The sequence below is a fragment of the Miniopterus schreibersii genome (assembly GCF_964146895.1).
Source record: "Miniopterus schreibersii genome assembly, chromosome: 2".
NCBI lineage: Eukaryota > Metazoa > Chordata > Mammalia > Chiroptera > Miniopteridae > Miniopterus > Miniopterus schreibersii.
The window spans coordinates 36972673-36992630 of NC_138102.1; the positions used below are offsets into that span (position 1 = coordinate 36972673).

The 19958-nt window shown below is 36.6% G+C and overlaps 1 protein-coding gene across 6 annotated transcripts in view; it reads right to left on the reverse strand.

Annotated features, from left to right (window-relative positions):
* Positions 1 to 11766: 11766 nt before the first annotated feature.
* MBNL2 (muscleblind like splicing regulator 2) overlaps positions 11767 to 19958 on the reverse strand; it is a 147919-nt gene continuing 139727 nt past the window's right edge. For all 6 annotated transcript variants that reach the window (XM_081128328.1, XM_081128329.1, XM_081128331.1 and 3 more), the window contains one exon: positions 11767 to 14561. In XM_081128328.1, the coding sequence (XP_080984454.1) occupies positions 14434 to 14561 (128 nt within the window). In that variant the 3' untranslated portion in view covers positions 11767 to 14433. The remainder of the gene's footprint in view (positions 14562 to 19958) is intronic.

The window sequence follows — 19958 nt, forward strand, 5'->3', positions numbered from 1 at the left end:
CAATTGGAGAAATGCAAATTAAAACACAATGCGGTAGCAGACTGGCAAAAAATGTAAAGTGACAGTGTCAAAAGTTGTAGTGGATTTGACATAAAAATAAGGAGGCGACTAATGTTAATTTACAATAGAGAATGAATGTTTATAGTATTCGCTAAATCAGGACATAAATTATTATTATTGTTCTTTAATACTTTTAGAGAGAGAAGAAGGGAGAAGGAGAGAGAAACATCGATGTGAGTGCAAAACATCAATCGGCTGCCTCTTGCACGCCCCCTACTGGGGATCAAGCCCACGACCCTGGCATGTGCCCTGACTGGGAATCGAACCAGCAACCTTTTGGTGCACAGGACAATTCCCAACCAACTGAGCCACACCAACCAGGGCAGGACATAAATTGTAGTATATTTATACAGTGGAATGCTGTATAGCAGTGAAAATGAGTTAACAGAAACTATGTTTCTGTGCATGCATAATTCTCACATATAAATACTCAAAGCAAGCTGCAGAAGAATGCATACTCTATAATATCATTTGCATAAAATTTAAAAAATCAAAACAATATTACTTGTGGTTTAAGAATACATACATGATGAAATTATGGAGATGCATGGGAATGGTACATAGCTCAAATTCAGGAGGGAGAGACATGTGATCTGGGAGGGTTCCCAGGGTTTTCACCTGTGTTATAAACATGTTGTTTATTACATTAGGAGACAGATACATGGTCATTTGTTGTTTTATTCTGTATACTTTTTTTTTTTTTAAATATATCTTCATTGATTTCAGAGAGAGGAAAGGAGAGGGGGAGAGAGAGATAGAAACATCAATGATGAGAGAGTCATTGATTGGCTGCAGCCCCAACCCGGGCATGTGCCCCGACCAGAAATCGAACCCCGATCGCCTGGATCCTAGGTCGATGCTCAACTGCTGAGCCACGCCCGGCCAGGCTATTCTGTATACTTTTTATGACTTAAATATTGCATAATGCTTTTTTAAAAGGAAAAGAGTAAATCAGAGGTAAGGGAATGGAGATGGCAAGTGAGGACCAATTTTTCCACCCTTTTTTTTTACTGGGAAGGGAAGAAGGAAAGGGAATGTATTCTATTTTTTGACACCAAATTATATGGAAGAATTCAAAAGTTTGTGCAATTTTTTAGGTAAACTGACATGTGAAACTGCAGAATTGTGAGCTCAAACTCAATATATTCAACTTTGTGAAGTAATTTTTATTATTTGAATGGTACCAGGTACAGGGTCTGAATCATGATGTACACAATTCTGAGTTATGTTGAAGTAAATCTTTAGGAAGCAAAAAGCTCTGAATGATTTTTCTTTACATTTTGTCTTATTTTCTAATATAGCTTCTTGAGAAGAATCAATAGTATACATGTACAAAAAGGGTCAAAATGGAAAATATTGAATTATTGAAAACATTTAAGAAGGACATTCCTCCAAAGCAGCTGAAATTTGATGATATGAAAGTCTCTTAAAACCTATGGTCCAAATGTAGATTGTTTGTGATTAAATTTCTTTGTTTATTGTTTCTAAATCCAGACACTAGACTAGGTATCTTTACATATTTTATTTGTTCATTGTAGAGCCTTTAAAAATCAAGAAACTCACCAACAACATCCATATCTCTTTAGTGACATGGATAGATATTTTTAAATGTGTGTCAAAAATTAGATGTTTTGATTGTCTCCCCTTTAAACTGAAATCAGTCATTTTCCGAGTAGGGTACAGTGTGTTCTGTACTAAAGGAAAACCCCTACTTGGAACAGAGGATTTGCTGAATAGTTCTGCCAGAGACTGTTATTTCAAAGACAGAATTTTGTTTCACAGGAAATGTGAACCTGAAAGTATTTTACTAGTAATTTGCTTTTAAAATAGCAACGACTTCATTGTCTTCACTGGTGCTTGGAAGCTGGAAATGAAATTTGATGGTATTTTTTCTGACATGCATAAAATTGTTAGAAACATGCCATAGTCTAGCTAAGAAACATAAAGATATACCAAACGTCACTTAAGACAGTACTGACAGAATATCTTGAAGACAGTAAACCCAGAAGATAAGTAAATTCTTAAGTATTCTCAGAAAGTGCTGTCCCAATCTGGGCCATCACTATTCCCTTACATTTTCATTCTCACCCCCAATGAAATTTTAAAAGAATTGGTAATCATAATAGCACTCGCTAAATGTTCAAGTGTACTGTCCTGTTTAGAGGTGGTAAAACTGAGGCACAGAGAGGTTAAGGTTCTTGCAAATGCCCACAATTAATAAGTGGCCAGAGTCGAACTTTAAACTCAGGCAATCTGATCTCAAAGCTACTAGCTTAGTAGCCATGCTACATTACTTGCCATATTTAAAGACATTAAACCAAGGCATTGGTGTGAGTTACTAACATAAGCAGATTTTATCAGTTTCTGTTGTCCTCCCTGGCTGCTGTTGTCACTGGTAAGTCAGGGCTTAGGTCTTTACCCCCAGCCCTTTACCCATGCACATATTCTATTAAGTAATGCCAAATAGTTTTCTAAAATAATACCAATTTAATTCCCAGTAACACTGTATGAGAATACCTCTTGTTCTATGTTTAATTTTTTTGCTAATGTGATAATTGTGGAATGATATCTCATTGTGGTTTTAACTTACATTTTCCCGATTATTAATGCAGTGGAGAACTTTTTCATGTTCTGGGGCCATTTATATTTCCTCTTCTATGAAATGTCTGTTCCTGTCTTTTGCCCATTTTTGTATTGGGTTGTTTGTCTTCTTTCTTATAGATTTGTGGGAGCCCTTTACATATTTCAGATATTAATCTTTTACCTCTTATATGTGTATCCAATATCTTCTCTTAGTTTGTGCCTTCTCATTGATCCTCTTGATATATTGAATTCTTAATTTTAAAGGAGTTAAATTTATTAATCTTTTTCCTTTATGATTTTGAGCTTTTGTAAAATATTTAATGTATTATTGCCCTTCCCTCAACCATGGTAAAGATATTCTTACGTATTATCTTCTCAAAGATGTATAGTTTTGCTCTTTTGCATTTAAGCCTTTAATTTAATCAGAATTGATAATTTTCATGTGTGGTGGGAGGTAGGAATCCAATTAAATTATTTATTTATTTATTTATTATTTATTTATTTATTTATTTATTTATTTATTTATTTATTTATTTATTTATTTATTTATCAGAGAGCCAAATGTCCACGTAACAGTCATTGCACTGTTTCTCTGCTCCCAGTGATTGTCCTTGTGTCTGCGTCACTCTGTCACACATCCAGTTTTCTTACAAGTTGGACTGTTTCTGGCCTTTCTGTTTTTTTCCGTTGGTTTAACTTGTCTAAAACTGTATCAGTTCCACACTGTCTTAGTTACTATAGTTTTATTAGTTCCAATGTTGATTATGAAATCCTTTCCCATAGTCTCCTTCAGGTGTGTTGTGGCATTTTTATTCCTTTGCATTTCCATGTACATTTTGGAATCAGATTGTCAGGTACCACAAACAACTTTGTTAGTATTTTGATTGGATTACATGAAAGCTATAGATTAATGTGGGAAGGAATGTCATCTTAGTGATATTGTTTTATTTCCCATGTATACATGGGATATCTCTGTTTATTAAGGTTTTTCAAAGACGCTGAATTATTTTTTCTCAAAAACGCTTTGTACATCTTTTGTTAGATTAAGTCCTAGGTACCTTGTACTTCTGTTGCTATGGTCACTGGTATCTTGTTTAAAAACAGTTTTTATTTGTTATGTGACAGAAACAACCTTGTTTTTCATTAAAGATGTTTCCCTTTCTTCCTGTACCTGCATTTTTTCCTTGACATTCCTTCAATTAGGTGTGGCCATGTGGCTGACTTCTGACAAATGGAATGTGGGCAGCTGTTATGTACCCCGTAAAAACCTCCTCTACAGCACCCCGCAACCCCATTCCCTGTAAGTTACTGGATGTTGATGCCAGGAAGAATTTGGAAGCCACATATTGAATAGGGTGCTATCTCTATCAGCTGCAGCCCCAAGTGACTGGATGGAGTGGCGCCCCATCCCTCACCTGCTCCCATTAAATTAGCTTTACATGGTGAGAAACAAGTTTTAATTTTGTTAATCCACTGAGATGTATCTATTACAACAAATAAGATTAACTTAATTAAAGCGTATTAATTCTAATTCCAGCAACTAAATAAGCACATTTATCAATGCTGAAGAAAAGAGCGACAATGGTTTGTAAGTTGTCTTGCTCCTGATGGTAAAGGGAGTTACTTGAACATTGTACCATTGATTGCTACATCTGGTGTAATGTTGTATATGTCCTTTATTAGGATACTGAAATTTGTTCTTTATTACTAATTTGTGAAGAGATTTTTAAAATCATAAATGGATATCTTATTTAATGATATATTTGCATCTTTGAGAAGATCATGCTTTTTTCTCCATTAAACTGTTAACTGTGCTGAAATATCTATTTTCATGAGTGACATTCCCCATAATTTTAGTTTTCTTTTTTCATCATTTCCTGATTTTGTTATCACTTTAATATTAACATGAGTTAGGGCATACTTCTTTTTTCCTATCACCTAAAAGAATTTGTATGAAGTTGGACACTCTGTTTCTTGAACATTTGGTAAAATTACTTGTAAAGTTGGCTGTGCCTGTGTGTGTGCGCGCATGCATGTGCATGAGTGAGAGTGATTAATTTTAACCGGATTCAATTCGTTTGATTGATCAGTACAATTTACTTTTGTTTTTTATTTCTTTTTTTAAAAAAATTAACAAATTTTCAATTACAGTTGATATTCAATATTAATTAGTTTTAGCTATACAGCATAGTGGTCAGACATTTATATAACTTACAAAGTGATTCCCCCAGTAAGTCTTGCACCCACGTGACACCATGTATAGTGATTACAATATTATTGACTATGTTCCCTAAGCTGGCCTTTACATCTCCATAATGATACTGTATTTTAGAAGTAGTTTTGGTAACTTGTGCTTTCCTGGAATTGTGTTGGCATATATTGTGCGTAACAGCCTTTCCCTCTTCTTTGAGTCTGCACTGCATCTTTAGTTATGTCATTTTACATTCATCGATTCTTTATTAATGCCTTCTTTCTTTCTTTGCTTGATTAATCTTGTCAAAGGTTTGTCTGTTGCACTATTTTTTTCCAGTAACCACATTTCACTTTCTTGATTCTCTATAATTACATATTTTATAATTTATGGAAAAGTTCTCTTACATTTATTATTCTCTTCTTTATGCTTTTATTGGGACTTACACTACTTTTTTTCCTAACTTCTTAATTTGGATGTTGATTTATTAATGTTGAGCCTTTCTTTGCTAATGTAAACATTTAAGGCTATACATTTTCCTTTACCATTTTATTTGCATCTTTGAAATTATATATATTTCATTATAGTTCAGTTCAATATTTTCTAATTTCCATTATGCTATCATTCAGAAGACTTCTAAAATTACTAAGCAGGTGGAGTTTCTAGTAGTTTCATCATTAATTTCTAACAATTGCATTTTTTATCAGAAAAATGTGACTGGGCGTGCAGCTTTTGCAGTTTATAATTGAGGCCTGCGGCAAGCGAGTGAACACTACTCTGGCCTAGCTGACAGTGTAGGCCTCTGGAGCTCCAGCCTCAGCCCACCCTCCGCCAAGGACAGGTCTAGTCTTACTTTTGGCCCTTGTGCCACTCAAAGACTCCAATTTACTGGAGCCAAACACATGCCAACAGGCAAGGGGTAGATTTGATGCTAGCTCATGTTAAAGTCTTCCCCTTTTTTTCCAGCCTTTCTGTGTTACTTACTTTCTTGATAGTTCCACAGTGCATTTAAAGAGATGTTTTTAATATTTTATCCAGCTGTCTTTGTTATTTTCCTCCAGAGACTCATTCATTGTATTTATTCGATGGTGTCCTCCAGAAATGGAAGTCTGGAAGGTTCATTACCACAAGATATAAAAAGATGAGTTGTCTGCTGGGCTCAGCCAGTATCTGGGGACTGGCCACGGGTTTGCCTAATTCCACTGTGAGGCAACCAGACTATCCCAGCTAACCTTGCCAGGAGCAGTGCAGAGAGGCTGTCTTGCTAGAGAAATGATACACGCAAAGAAACTCCATTCAAATGGCAAACATTTTTTAGTTGGATGTGTTTTTCAGAGATAACTGGTACTTTTAATTTCCAGGCACAGTACCAACAGTTTTGTGAATGTTACCTCACTTAATCCTCATAATCTTATGTGGTAGATACTGTTATTATCAGCTCCTTTTTATAGAAAAGGAAAACAGGACTAGAAGTCCACCCACTTGCCTATGGCACATGAAAAGTGGAGAGCCAGGATTTGAACACTGGCTGGCTTTACTACCAATGCCATGCTCTTACCACTGTGATACACTGCCTTTTAATGTGGATTGAGTCAGACTGTCTGGGTTTCAATGACCATTTTACTACAAACTTTGTGACTTTGGCTAAGTTATCTAATCTTTCCAGTCCTCAGTTTTCTCATCTACAAATGGGGATCTAATACTCAAATCAATCATAAAGGATTATTGTAAAGATTAAATGAGCTGATTCATGCTAATAGGTAGGTTATCACAATATAGGGGTACAAAGTGTTAGAAATCATTGTTCTTATTGCACATAGAACCCTTGGCCTTCCTAGCCAAGCTTGGCTACAATTCTTATAAAAGATTATTGAAATTTCTCATGCATCTAGGAAGAGAGAAGAAGCCTGTCCCTGTAGCACGGTCTAAGTAAAACTAATCCAATAAATGAAAACTTATAAACAATGAAATATATTTACAAATCAAAATTACCAAGTAAAATAAATACTGACACTAGTTTAAAATGTGTGAGGTTGCTAATTAAATCACAGGATGTTGAATCGAGAAAAGAAGTTAGAGATCTTGTAGTCCAACTTCTTCATTTTACAGACAAAAACAAAACAAACAAGTGAAAGAGGCCCGAGGGGTCATGATGCTGGTCATTGTATAGCTTGTAGGTAGGATCTCCTACAAGCCATTTAAGAACCAGAGGAATGAAAAGGCACTAGAAACTTTTTCATTACTACTTTGATATCAATAGAAACCAGTTTTTATTGAGACTGCTCTTACTTGTAGGTCAAATTGTGTCCCTCTGTGAATGTGACCTTATTTGGAAAAAGGGTCTTTGCACATATAATCAATTAAAGTTGAGGCCATTAGGGTGGACCCTAATCCCATACGACTGGTGACCTTGCAGGAAGATAGTGTGAAGGCAGACAGAAAGGGAGAAGACCCTGTGATGATGGAGGCAGAAAGCAGAGTGATTCAGTTGTGGGCCAATGGACACCAAGGACTGATGGCCACCTAGGACGCCAGGAAGAGGCACGGCAGGCTTCTGTCCAGTTTCAGAGGGAGCATGGCCCTGGGCACTTTGGCTTCATGCTTCTAGCCTTCAGAACTGCGAGAGAATACATTTCTGATGTTGGCAGCCACCTTCTTTGTGGTGCTTTGTTATGGCAGCCCTGGGAATCTAACACAGCACTCTGCACCCTTTCTCCCTTTTTCGCAGGTTGTTTTCCCTCTTCTGCAGCATGGAAGGCTTTTTGAGGGCAGGGACTGGACTTTGCTCACGTTCGCAGCCCTTGACCAGCTTAGCAGAGCTTAGTCAGGACTCACTGAGCATTTGTTGAATTGAAGTAATTTCAGGCTTCCACAGAAATACTGCCGCTTATTACTTGTTCTTATAAATTCCCTATAATTTGCCTGTCAGCTTTTGATATTAATTGTCATTGAGGAAACAGAAGAGGTGCCTCTTAGTTGCCAAGAGAGGTTCGGACAGAACTCGGAAATAAATACTGATAGGAAACACAAGAGCCTATTTTAATACTATTTTAAGAGCAGCAACAAATATTCACAGACAGCTCGCTTGGTGTCAGGCTGTTGTATATGGTCAGTATATATTATATTCTTTCACTTAATCCTCACAATGTCCTGGTGACGTAGACCTTATTTTATTTATTTATTTAGTTAGTTAGTTAGTTAGTTAATTAGTTAATTATTATGTGGGCCCTGAAAATTGGTAGACCTTATTTTTAGACTAGATGTACTGATGAACAAAAATTAAAGTTTGAAAGCTGTGAAAAGCAGAGCTGAGAGTCAAACTTTGGTAGTCTGACCAGAAACTGAGCTCTTAACTGTGACTGCTGTGAAATGCAAACACTGATCTTTCCTTTCTGCAGAACTGAAAATCCTCAACTCTCTGTTTATGGATGTTAATGTGTTTAGATTGCTCTCCATACAAATATGTATGTGAGTGCTGATATATATTCATTCTGTAGTATATCTGTTACTTCTGTGTATATCCAATCAGTTTGCTGAGACACATTCAGAGCTTATGAGCCAGGTTTTCCTAAGCTGCTGTGCTACTTTGAAATACTTTCCTTCCTCTGCAAAGCCACAGGTTTTGTATTTGAGTGAATGGGTTTCCATCTCTGGGCTGCAGAGCTTATTAGAGGTTGCATCTCAAGGATGGACAGCCCCCTGCAGCTAGAGCACTTGTTACTGTTTTGCTTGTGTACTTTTGTGGGATGACTTTTTGTTTGAAGGAAGGATTCTCTAGTAAAAGAAAAGTTAGTGTCCCTGAATTTAGATAATTTTTGTTTATACATGAGGACTGATAAATAAACTTCTTGCCTTGTTTATATAAGCCAAAGCCCCAGAAAGACCCATAGTAAAGTTATCAGAAAAAGGAACAACAAACTTAACTTCTCAGACTCTCTGGACATCATTGGATTTTAGGGGTACATGATCCATGGGTGTGATCTTTATCCAGGAACTCATCTCTCTGGCTATATGTGATACTTTACATCTTTTCAGGGGCTGCTTTATCATGGCTTAATGACATATACTTATTGGGAAAAAGTCAATGACTTTCATTATTTTTTATTTCAAGAGAAACCTATGGAAGCTTGATTAAAAAACAAAACCTCCATAATACTGGAGAGATGGTGCAACATAACATTCCTGCCACTTGCCTCTGGTCTTAATAAGAATTAAGCTCTGTCCTAAATCTAGAAAAGTCCTTTGTAGCCCAGAGCTTCAAAATATTTCATCAATCGGTCTAGTGATAGGGAAGAAAACCTGTTCATGTAACCTAGTAAAGGATTCTTATTCTAGCCTCATCTTAAACCTAGATAAATGCTTTACTCTAAAGTCTTAAAGGAAATTTCGACCTGAAGGATGCCACGTGTAAAGCTAATGGCAACATGACCGTAGAGTTAAGACTAGCTAGTGCTTGAGGGTTACGCTGCTCTACGTGACCTTGAAAGAGTTACTTAATCTTATGAGTCTTGATTTCTCATTTATGTTATGGGTATAGTAGCTCTTTCATAATGTTCAGGATTATGTAAAATCTATATGAATAAAACAAAGTTACTTTCTGGTTATACTCTGTTTCATGAAAATTGCTATATGGTTTTCACAAAATTTGGTGGGGAATGCCTGAAATAGTGTGATTAGAATATAGGCTCAGTGGCACATATGACATTTACATCATGAGGTAAAGGGACACCTCAAATGGGTAGGCTGTTCTTTCTCAAAGTAGCTGAACCAGAGGGAGAAAGTGAGGCCACATGACCATCAGTCATGCAATTGAAATCACCCAGAGGTGTTCAGCTGAGCTGTGGATCGGGCCATCCCAAGGGCAGACACTGAAAGGTAGTGTTCATCTAGAATCAAGCTGCTTCTCACAGCAGAACCTCTTATGTACCTTGAGTAAGAATCTCTGTAGCAGTTGGAATTTACTTATTAGTAATTCTCTTCAATGACAGGATAGGCTTATTAGAAACCTATGTAGACTATTTAGCATAGAGCTTGCAGGTAAGTAGATCCCTAAACATTCTCAATTCCACTCCACCTCATTCCTGCCTTCCACCCTCCCACCCCACAGGAGCATGGAGAGAAGTCATTATGTTTCAATTTGTAGGAATCATACTTATTCATAGTGGCTAATTATTTCTGTGGAGCTAGACTAATCCAGCAGCAACGATGGCCTGATATTTCAGAGACAGTAGGATATTTTGGGGGAAGAATAAATCATTCTTTCGTGAGCCAGTGTTTCTCTCTCACAAATATCAGAACGTTAAATTGCATTTTGGTTTGCTGGCTGCTTCTAAAATTTTTAAAGTGTTGCAAAAAGACTTTGGTCAATAGTAAAAAGTGTATTTCTGGGGTTGAAACGTTAGTTTTAGTTTGAGCCTCCCAAAATAGAAATAACACTTTCTATTGGAAGATAATTATAGAATTGATATTTTATATTTAAATATCTTTTATGCTGAAGAGATTAAGTTAGTTTTACCCTCTCAGGTTAAGTTTCATTTTTGATTGTGATGTAGAGCCATAAAAAGTCTGTCTACAGATAAAAATGCTTCAAAAAACCAGGGGTAAAAATTTTTAAGTACAATTTGTCTTAGATTTTTCACTTAGCTTATTCTCAAAAATTGGCAGCTTGAACTATTAACAGAGAATGTTTTCTTGTGAGGAGCAACTGATAGGATAGCAAATTTTCTTCTGCATTACAGTAAAAAATCGCTCATCCAAACTTATAGTCAGTGTTTCAAATATCCACAAATGTGGGAAAGTATTTTTACCCTTGGAAATCCCAGTGACATAGTTTAAAAATGAAAGTGCCTTTATTCCTTTATTTGCATATGCCTGATGTGTTGACTGTCTGTGTTTCTACCCCCATTAGGGATATCATTACCACCCAGAAGGCCTGAAGCTTTAAACCTGCCGTAGAGAAAACCTGCTTCTCTCCCCGCACAGGAGGCAATTCCTGCCAACCCTTGAATGGCAGGCAACCCAGCCCACAGCTACCACCTTCCCTAAGAAATACCATGGGCTCCAAAGCGCTGAGGAAGGAGAAGGCTGAGAAGGTGCGTCCTCTTTGCTGAACACCTGCCCTCAGGTACGATGCTCAGCTCTTGCTCTCTCATTGGTCCGCCTGGCCAGGGTGTCTGCACAGAGCAGGACTCACTATCTGGTCTTTCTGCAGCCTCAGATCTAAGCTGCGTTGTCCAATCAGGCTCTTACCAGAAGCCTGTCTTATGGATTACTGGCCACTTTCTTATTTGTTAATGAAACTGATATATTTTCTTTCCTTTTCATTGAATTTATTGACATGACACTCGTTAAATTAAACAGGTTTCAGGTGCACAATTCTATAACACATCATCTCTTCACTGTATTGTGTGTTCACCACCCCAAGTCAAGTCTCTGTCCATCACCATTGATCCCCCCTGTACCCTCCTTCACCTCTCTCCACCTCCCCTCCCCTGGCAATCACCACACTGTTGTCTGTATCCACGAGTTTTTTCTTTTGTTTTTTTGCTCGATCCCTCCATCCCCTAGAGCCTCCTCCCCGACAGCTGTCAGCCTGCTCTCCCTGAGTATGAAACTGGTGTTTTGTTCCCCATTTGGTTATTGACGTTCACGCCTCTTCATATTCAGGCAGAATCCCGAAGAAGAGGGCTGAGTGGTAGCATTTATTTTTACTTCTAATTTCAAAGAATAATAAAAATAATTCTAAAATGATCCTTTAGAATTGTTTTTCTTAGTTTTAAAAAGCCAAGAGCAGAAGCAAAAACTATCAATCTCCCATTTGAAGTCCAGAACTTGCTCTCCTTTGAAGTTACCAAATGTTATCTTTGTGAATGTAAAAACCGCTTTGGCTACTTCTCAATCTGTCTCAACACAAAAAGGAGGAAGATTAGAAATCCTTTTAAATGCTTCTTTTATTTCATTGGTTGTACATTGGGTGAGTGAACTGAGTATTACAACCAAAACATAGAATTGATACAAATTAGACTCCTGTTTACACTGTAAGGTAATGAATGAGGGTATTCTTTAAGTGTTACAGAAAGATTTAGTAGAAATGTTACCAGTGGTATGGCTAAAAGAATATTTTGGTGAAGTGCTATTATATCCTGAAAACCAAGAGTGAAATGTAGTTCCTATACAAGTGGCGAGTTCATCTCTTAACTACAGTATTTGTTGAATTGCTATCTTCATGTCTTGGATATTGGTGATTTTGTTTTTGTAATTAAACAAAGCATTTAAGATTTATTCATCATAGTCAGACTTCTGAATATAAACAAACTTTTGGCAAATAATATTTATACAGAAAAATAGTTTTAGATCCTCTCAAATCCCAGAATTATTCTATAAAATTACATTATAAATAAATAAAAAGCAAAATCTGTTGTACATATATTTGTACATCTATGCATTTGCCTTGCCTCCTCCTTATCGTAAATGGCATATTTATGACTCTTTGCATATTATAATCACAATTCTGGAAAATGAATATCATAGTAAAAATACAGTCCTCTATATTTGCTTGGGGATACAGGTGATGTTTTTGATGCTCCATTATTAAAGGGCTGAAAATAGTTGTGTGCTAATAATTTTCAATATCAAAATCATGAAACAAAAGAAAAAAAATAAAGACAATGTTACAACAATTAGTCTACAAAAATATTTCAGTGAGTCACATAATTTACCTTTAAGTAATGTATACTATGTATTCAATGAGTTTAAGTGAATTCACAAAGAAAAAAAGAAAAAAAAGAACATAAGTTTGAATGTTTTAGGCAAGTTGTAGCATAACTACATTGTTATAGTTGAGAAAATTACAAATATCAATAATACATAAAGATGAAACTACCAAAGAAATACAAGTTAGATACAATATTTCCCACAAGTTAAAACAAATGTAACGATACAAGCACTATGTAAGATTACACTTAGATGTGATTTCTTTTGATAGGGTTATCGAATCTATGATATAAGATAAGCAGTCAATAGACTCTGACCAACATTAATTAAAATGGTAAATTCTTTTTTCTCAAAAAAAAAAAAAAAAAAAGATATGGTTGGTGCATATAGTTTTCAGAACAGGCAGTGATGCCAAAATTTAAAATATTTTACATTCAATCTCAAAAGTCAAAATACTTCAATCACTAATATGTTCACAAAGAAAATGGATGTTTTAAACAATTACACATAATATTCATTTATAACAGCTGTTTCGTTTTTTTTAAACAATAATTTAAAAACGATGTACTGTATAGGTTATGTGCAACATATAAAATGTGAAATATGAAATATTTGGTACGATAGTGCTTAAAATAAACTTTAAAACAAACTTTCTGAACAAAATTTAATTGTATCGCTATTACCTTGAAGATCAACCAAGTATTTAAAAAAGTAAACAACATTAAAATATGTTTCATCCATATATAGTATATATATGTATGTGTATATATAATATGTATGTACTTGTATTAAAGTTTTTTATACTTTTGAGACATAAAATATGCTTTAAGGTGAAAGAATTAAAAGAACTATTTTTTTTCCATGCTGTAGTCAGTTACAACAACCCTTTAATCCAACTTTTTGAAATGCAAAACAGTAATGGATGTTTTATAAAGTGAAACTACCTACTTTTTGTTTACATAGTAATTTAGATTAAAGTCACAGTCAAATTTTCAGTGACTAAACTCAAACTTACTTAAATTAGAATATTATACAGATCTCCTCACCTACAGCTCCCTTGTTTGACTAGGTTTTTAGTTTAGAAGAGTTATTCTGTAACAGGCAAATGGATGGTGAGTCTGAAAGACTAATCCATTAGATTAGACTGTTGGCATGGGCCTCTCATTCTTGTCAAGCTGGATGAAGTCTGGCAAAATCTAGGCACTTCTACAAAGTCTCTCTTATAAAACAACTTTAAAAATATACTTGTAAAATAATACCTTCAAGACTTTGTTTGGTGGGGTATGAAGCTCATACCGTGCAAAGTTTCTTTTTCAATCTAGTTAATGTTATTCTAGAATCACATGATTCAATGCGGCATCTCCAGGCAAACCAAATACCACACTTTGATGTGTCCCCAGTACTTGTGCTTGAATTTCCATTCAAATTTTAGACCTGCAGGACAGGTATCAGTGTTTTACTTCACTTCTCGTGTTTGCTGCAGCATTCGTGTCAAGAAGTGAAACATACCCTTTGATCCAGTGGGAAAGTGAAATGACAGTAATTGGAGTTGGAATTGAACCTGCCCTTGGAATAGGTTTTTAAACTAATGCTAACTGTTTATTGCTAACTTTGAAGTATTCTGAGTCGAAACGAGCAAATTGGTCGGACTTTCTGCATCGGCTATAGTTATGGAGATAAGACAATATTCCTAGGACAGAAACTATGTTGAGAAACCCTTTAAAAGTAAACTTGATCCTTTATGTCTTTAAACATCACAGCTGGTCTCAGGTAGTTAACTATCTTAGGTTGGAATATACTAAGCATACCATATTTAATACTCATATATGATATAGCAGCACTAGCTTCTTAGAGTTGTGGTCTGTCCAGAAGAACTAAATCTTTATTTAGCATGCAGTTTGTGGCAATTCTATGGAGGAGGAAACAGGATAGTATGTACAGTAACAATGTTTAGTTATTCTCAATGCAGATTCTTGGCATTCCATTCCATTCCTGCTGATTATTTCAGAATTATCTGTTAAAGAGAGAGAGAAGTGCAATTTAGACATTTTTCTGTGACAGAAAATAATGAGCTTAAGTTCTACTCTTTGAAAACAGACATTTTAAAACAGGAATTTTCTTAAGCTTTTCATAATTTCGATGCTATTATAACTTTGCCCAATCCCCACCCTTCATGCTGAAAAATTCTGTCCTTAAGCATGTCTGCTACGTGGCCGCCGTAAAGAACAATTGCATGGAATGTTCCATAAAACCGTGACAGTGCAGATGTGGATGGGCAGCGTGTTCAGATCCTAATTTCCTGTTTTAGTTTTTGCTTCAGACCTCTTTACTGTATGTTCACATTACCCTTCAATTAGTATTTGCTAAGGTAATAAAGGAAGTCCAATGGGAGAATTAATTTGTATGTGAAAAACTGTTTATAAATTTTAAATATCAAAATTTGAAAATGTATCATCAATTAAGTATTGTTTATTTATTAACTTGCATTTATAATGCTGATGCGTTTTCATCAAACGTAATTTTGTTCCCAAGATATAGCAATAACAAATTTCAAATTCAGGGAATGTTTAAAAGTCCCATATTACAGAGAAAGGGGGCCTATATTCTAATAAAGCCATTAGAACATTCTTAATAATCCAAAAGCACAGGTAAAGCTCAAGTACCAAATGTAACCCATATGTGGTCTCTGGAGTTGGATCCCTAAGCTCATTTCTAACTCCATCCCCTGCAAAGGGCAGGGAGTTTGCCCTGTGTGACCCAGTCCACTGAATGTCTAGCTGAAAAGCCAAGCTTTTAACACATTCTAACTAAAATATTTATTCTTTGTGCAATGCTTTGACCAAACTTTGTGCAATGAACAAAGAAAGTGTTTGTTTACTAAACAGTCAAGAGCCTTTGTTTAGGAAATAACCAGTAAAAGTTCTCTATGGTCCAGGCCAGCTAATACTCCTGCACAACTGGGATCCGGTTCTCAACAAAAGCCTCACTCCTACAAGTATAATTTTGTGTCCCATCATGTTAAAATTCAGACATGTGGCTATTTTCCCTTTTAGTGGGTGCTTCTGTAGTTTATATAAAACAATTTTAGTATAAACACTCAATTAGTTTCTCCCATGAAATGAGTATTGTTTATTTTATTGGAACATACAAATATGCATGGAATTGATAAAAATAAAACTTATTTACATTAAATATTTTTACTAAATGAAAACTCAAAACTTCAGAAAAGATCATTCTTTATTTTTTTAAAGTCTCTAGGAATTTAAAATTAATTGGGAAAAATACCATTCTTTGTCTCATATACTGATAGACAAATAAAAGTAATGAGATATGATTTTATATGTAAGTATCACAATATTTTTGAATAGTCATTATGAAAAGCTAATCAAATTCTTCAGATGTTTATATTATAACTTCATTATTAAATAGGAATTACTCTATTTCACCCCTTAGCTTCAATGGTGCTGTGAGGTTTCCAAATAAGAATGTGCCCCAGGATATCAAATCATGTCCTGTTTTTCTTTCTTCTTTCCTTTTACTTTAGCAAGTCTCTTTAAATTATTTATGGGGGAAAAAATCTTGTAGTTTCTTAAATGGGTATATAATAATATATATTTTAGAATACATTCACATTCTAGCTTATTAACTAAAACTAAAATTCCATATAGAATTAAATTTCTAACCATCTGGAACAAAAGTATTCTACAGAGAGCCCAGCAATGAGCAAATTTATATTATAGACATTAGTGACAACAATGCTTTGGACTTGTATCTGACAGAGACATGTATGGCCCCCCAAGTTTAATTGAACTGTAAATCAGCCTTGAAGCTAACTAAAAGCATTAACTGGACTCACCCAGACTGCTCTTCCCCTCTGCCCCAGCCTACACATGATCCATTATACGGATAAAGACATAAATAAAAGTGATCGCTGGTGCTATTGAACTCTCAGCTGCTACTACTGCCTCGCCTCTTGGCCAGAAAACTCTGCCCTACTCTGGTCTATGTCTTTGGCTATCTTGTGGGCTATATATGTGGCATAAAAATAAAAAAAAAAAGACTCAAAGTAAAATTGTACTTGATTCTTTAGCATTTCCTATACCTGAGTGCCTAAAAGATTTCATTTTAAGTGGTTATTATTACCATAAGCCAAATACTGTATATATGTTAACACAAGGGGGGAAATGCTGTGTTTTCCAATAATCAAATATTAACATTTATGCTTTGGTATTTGACTTAAGTAAAAAAAAAAAAAAAAATTACTCATGCTCCCAGCAGCTGTGAGCTTCAAGAAGTTCAAGAGATTTGATCTTATAAGGTTGGAAAGGTTTGAGTGTTTAATTTATTTTGGTGGTAGCATTTTTCTTGAAAATACAACTTGATTATTAATTTTTTTCTGAGAAATGTAGCTTGCTGGTACAGGCTGAGTTAAGTGCGCGCTGGGGTGAACTACATTCTGGAAATATTAGGCAGAACAGGAATCCAGATAAGGAGCACTTATCAACTAAGTGCCTCTGATGTAACTACGACCCGTTTGATTTCCACTTCTGATGTTGGAAGACGTGACAGGACAGGCACTAAGGCCCACGGGGAGAGCGGGCCAGTTCCCAGCTGGGAAAATACCTCTGGATGGAGGAGACGATCTAAGTGTGCATGTTGAGGGGGAGGGTGTGGAGAAGGCATTTTGAGGGAAAGAGGGGGGTCTTCTGTCTAGTTTTCAATATGGCTTTTCTTTAGTCAGATTATATTTTTAATTCACACCAAAGAAACATAATTTAAAATAGGATGAGCAAGTATATTTTGTGTGTTTCCTGTGGATTCTTCTCAGAGATTTTCTTCCATACCAGTTCTCTATGGACATATAAAATATGTTCTTTACATAAAAACTTCCTCAATTTCCATTGCAATTTTAATGGTCAGGAGGCTCAAAAGCTTCAGAAGGTGCCTGAATATTTCAATATAGATACAAAAGCTAATTCCTAAAAGAACAGGTTTATAAATGGCCCAGGAACATGGGCCATGAGTCTGACATTGACAAGCCCTAATCCTAAACTTGGCCATTTAAAAAAAAAAGAAAAGTTAATTAAACTACAGTTCACCAAGGAGACCTTGATAGTCTCGCTGTCAGTGGCATCCTTCCTGCCCATACTCGTCAAAGCTGAGGCTGAGATTCAAAGTTTCTTCCTCAACCTCCAGGCACTGCAGCCCATGTGTTCTTGGAAGGGGCAACTGAAAGCTCTTCTGGGGTCTGCCAGAGCATGTAGGCGGCAGAGAAAGAGCCGCCACACTGTGTCCACTAAGGCTCTCTCTCCGAAGAATCATTAATATGTTTCAATTTTAATAGACTGATTTTCTAAGAGGTGGTGAGAAATTTCTACCAGAGCCTTAGGAGCTAGGTCAGTGTTGCCAGTCATATTTTGCAGACATGGAAAGACAGCACAAATGGTTTTAAGCGGCTTCCATGATGTACCAAGTGCATGCACAAGCCAGCATGAGCTTAGAGATGTTAGCCCACTCTGTTCGCTGGCGTTGGAGCCCTCCAGGGCATCGTGACAAGCCTGTGATGGGACTAGGGGATCGGTGATTCCAAAGAGCATGTCTATACCTCCTACGGTGCCAGTGGAGGCGTGGGTGTTCAGACCTCCCCGGGAGCTTGCAAATCTAGGAAAAGGCCTGCCCCAGGCCTCCTCCAGATGGGTGCTGCAAACGTGTCCTGCTCACAGCAGCAGAAGCCCCTACCCAAACACAGGTCCGCTGCTTGTACTGATTTCTGTTCATCTCCCTGATAGACTAGTCTCTCAAGTAAGTATTATTTTGTGTAATAGAACCATGACAAAGAAGAGAGTTAAATATTAAACAGGACTAGCCAATCTAATGTGCTGAATCAAAATCTTGGACCGAAAGCATTATTTTCAGTTCCTTTTCCACTAAAAGGAGAACACACAAAAATGAGAATAGCTGATGCCCACAAAATTGGCGATTCTATTTTTAAAACACAGGCACACTTGATTCAAATCATGAGTGCTTTCATAAATCTTTAGTGGACCCTCTATTGTAACAAAAGTATCTGTGATGCAAATATGAGTTGGCTGCAGTAGAGTCTACTTATCAACAAGCATCTCCTCCAGGTGGTGGGATTTAAGAATCTGGTGGTTCTACTTAATTCGCAAACTTAAATTACTCCCATATGACCCAATGCACAATTAGTCTAGTATTTATTTACTAAAGACAAAGCTTAAATCATTCCAAAGAACATCAAATGGGTTGTCTCCCTGCCTGTCCCCCCATCAAATGTGTTATGAGCACCCATTTAATAATCCCTGCATCCTCAGTGAAGTTCCTACCATTGACACATAATGCAATGGCAGTCAAGCTTATTAAAAGAGGACTGGGTTAGGTTATGCCTAAATACTAAGCCTCTGGGACCAGGCAGGTACACAGGTGAGTGGGTCAGGTAGGGAGTGTGGCAGATGGAAGGGCCTATGTGGCTCCAGTCAAGTGCTACCTGCAGAAACCCAGGCTCTCCGATTGCTTGACCTTTCCATTTTCCAACAACAGCTGGAAATTCAGCAACTAATTCACATTATAGAAAACAACTCTGTGTGGGTCAAATATATCTTTGAGCTGAATGCAGCTATGAGCTGCTGGTTTGTGCCCTTTCTGAGCCTTACTTTCTTGGGGGAGATACCCACCAAGCCTGGATTACTAGCTTGCTGAACCAGGCAGCAGCCTAAGCTGTAGGCAACACACAGGGAGGCAGCGGTCACCACCTCTGGGCAGGATCAGGAGAGTAGATGTAAGGGGAAGTTAATTCTGCAAGTTTCAGACATTTGGCTTTCACTCAAAGGGATAAGGTACTTGACCAAGAGGCACCCTCTAGCTAAGAAGAAAATACTGTTCTTCCCTTGACTAATTCACCAGATATGAAATATGCATGTTGCCTTGTCTCTTCCAAGGTGATGATGAGTTTAGGTAGAGCCATCCACATGCCCTTACCCTTGATGGGCACTTGAAAAGAGCTGACCAAAGCGAGCAACACCTTTGGTTGAAAGCACAGTAATCTACAGAGGCTGAAACACTGAACTTGAGCACATCAGCATCGTAAACTCAACAGCTGAACTAACGAGCTCGCATGCAGCAGGGCGCAAAAGACAACAAATCAATATAGAATTTCCTCAGTGCTTCAGAGGTACCAGTGCTAATACTTTCTGAGTTTTCCTCCTGTGGTTGATCTTCAGGAACTGAACATATGAATAATTTTGGAAATTGGGAGCTTCCAGATGACTTCTAGAAATGTTCACACTTCTTATATAAGTATGCTCATTGCAAAGACTTAGGGACATCAAATGAGTTATTTTTTCAAATGTTAGCTCAGTACCGAATTCAGTAAGAACTCTTACTGCTTGGCTTC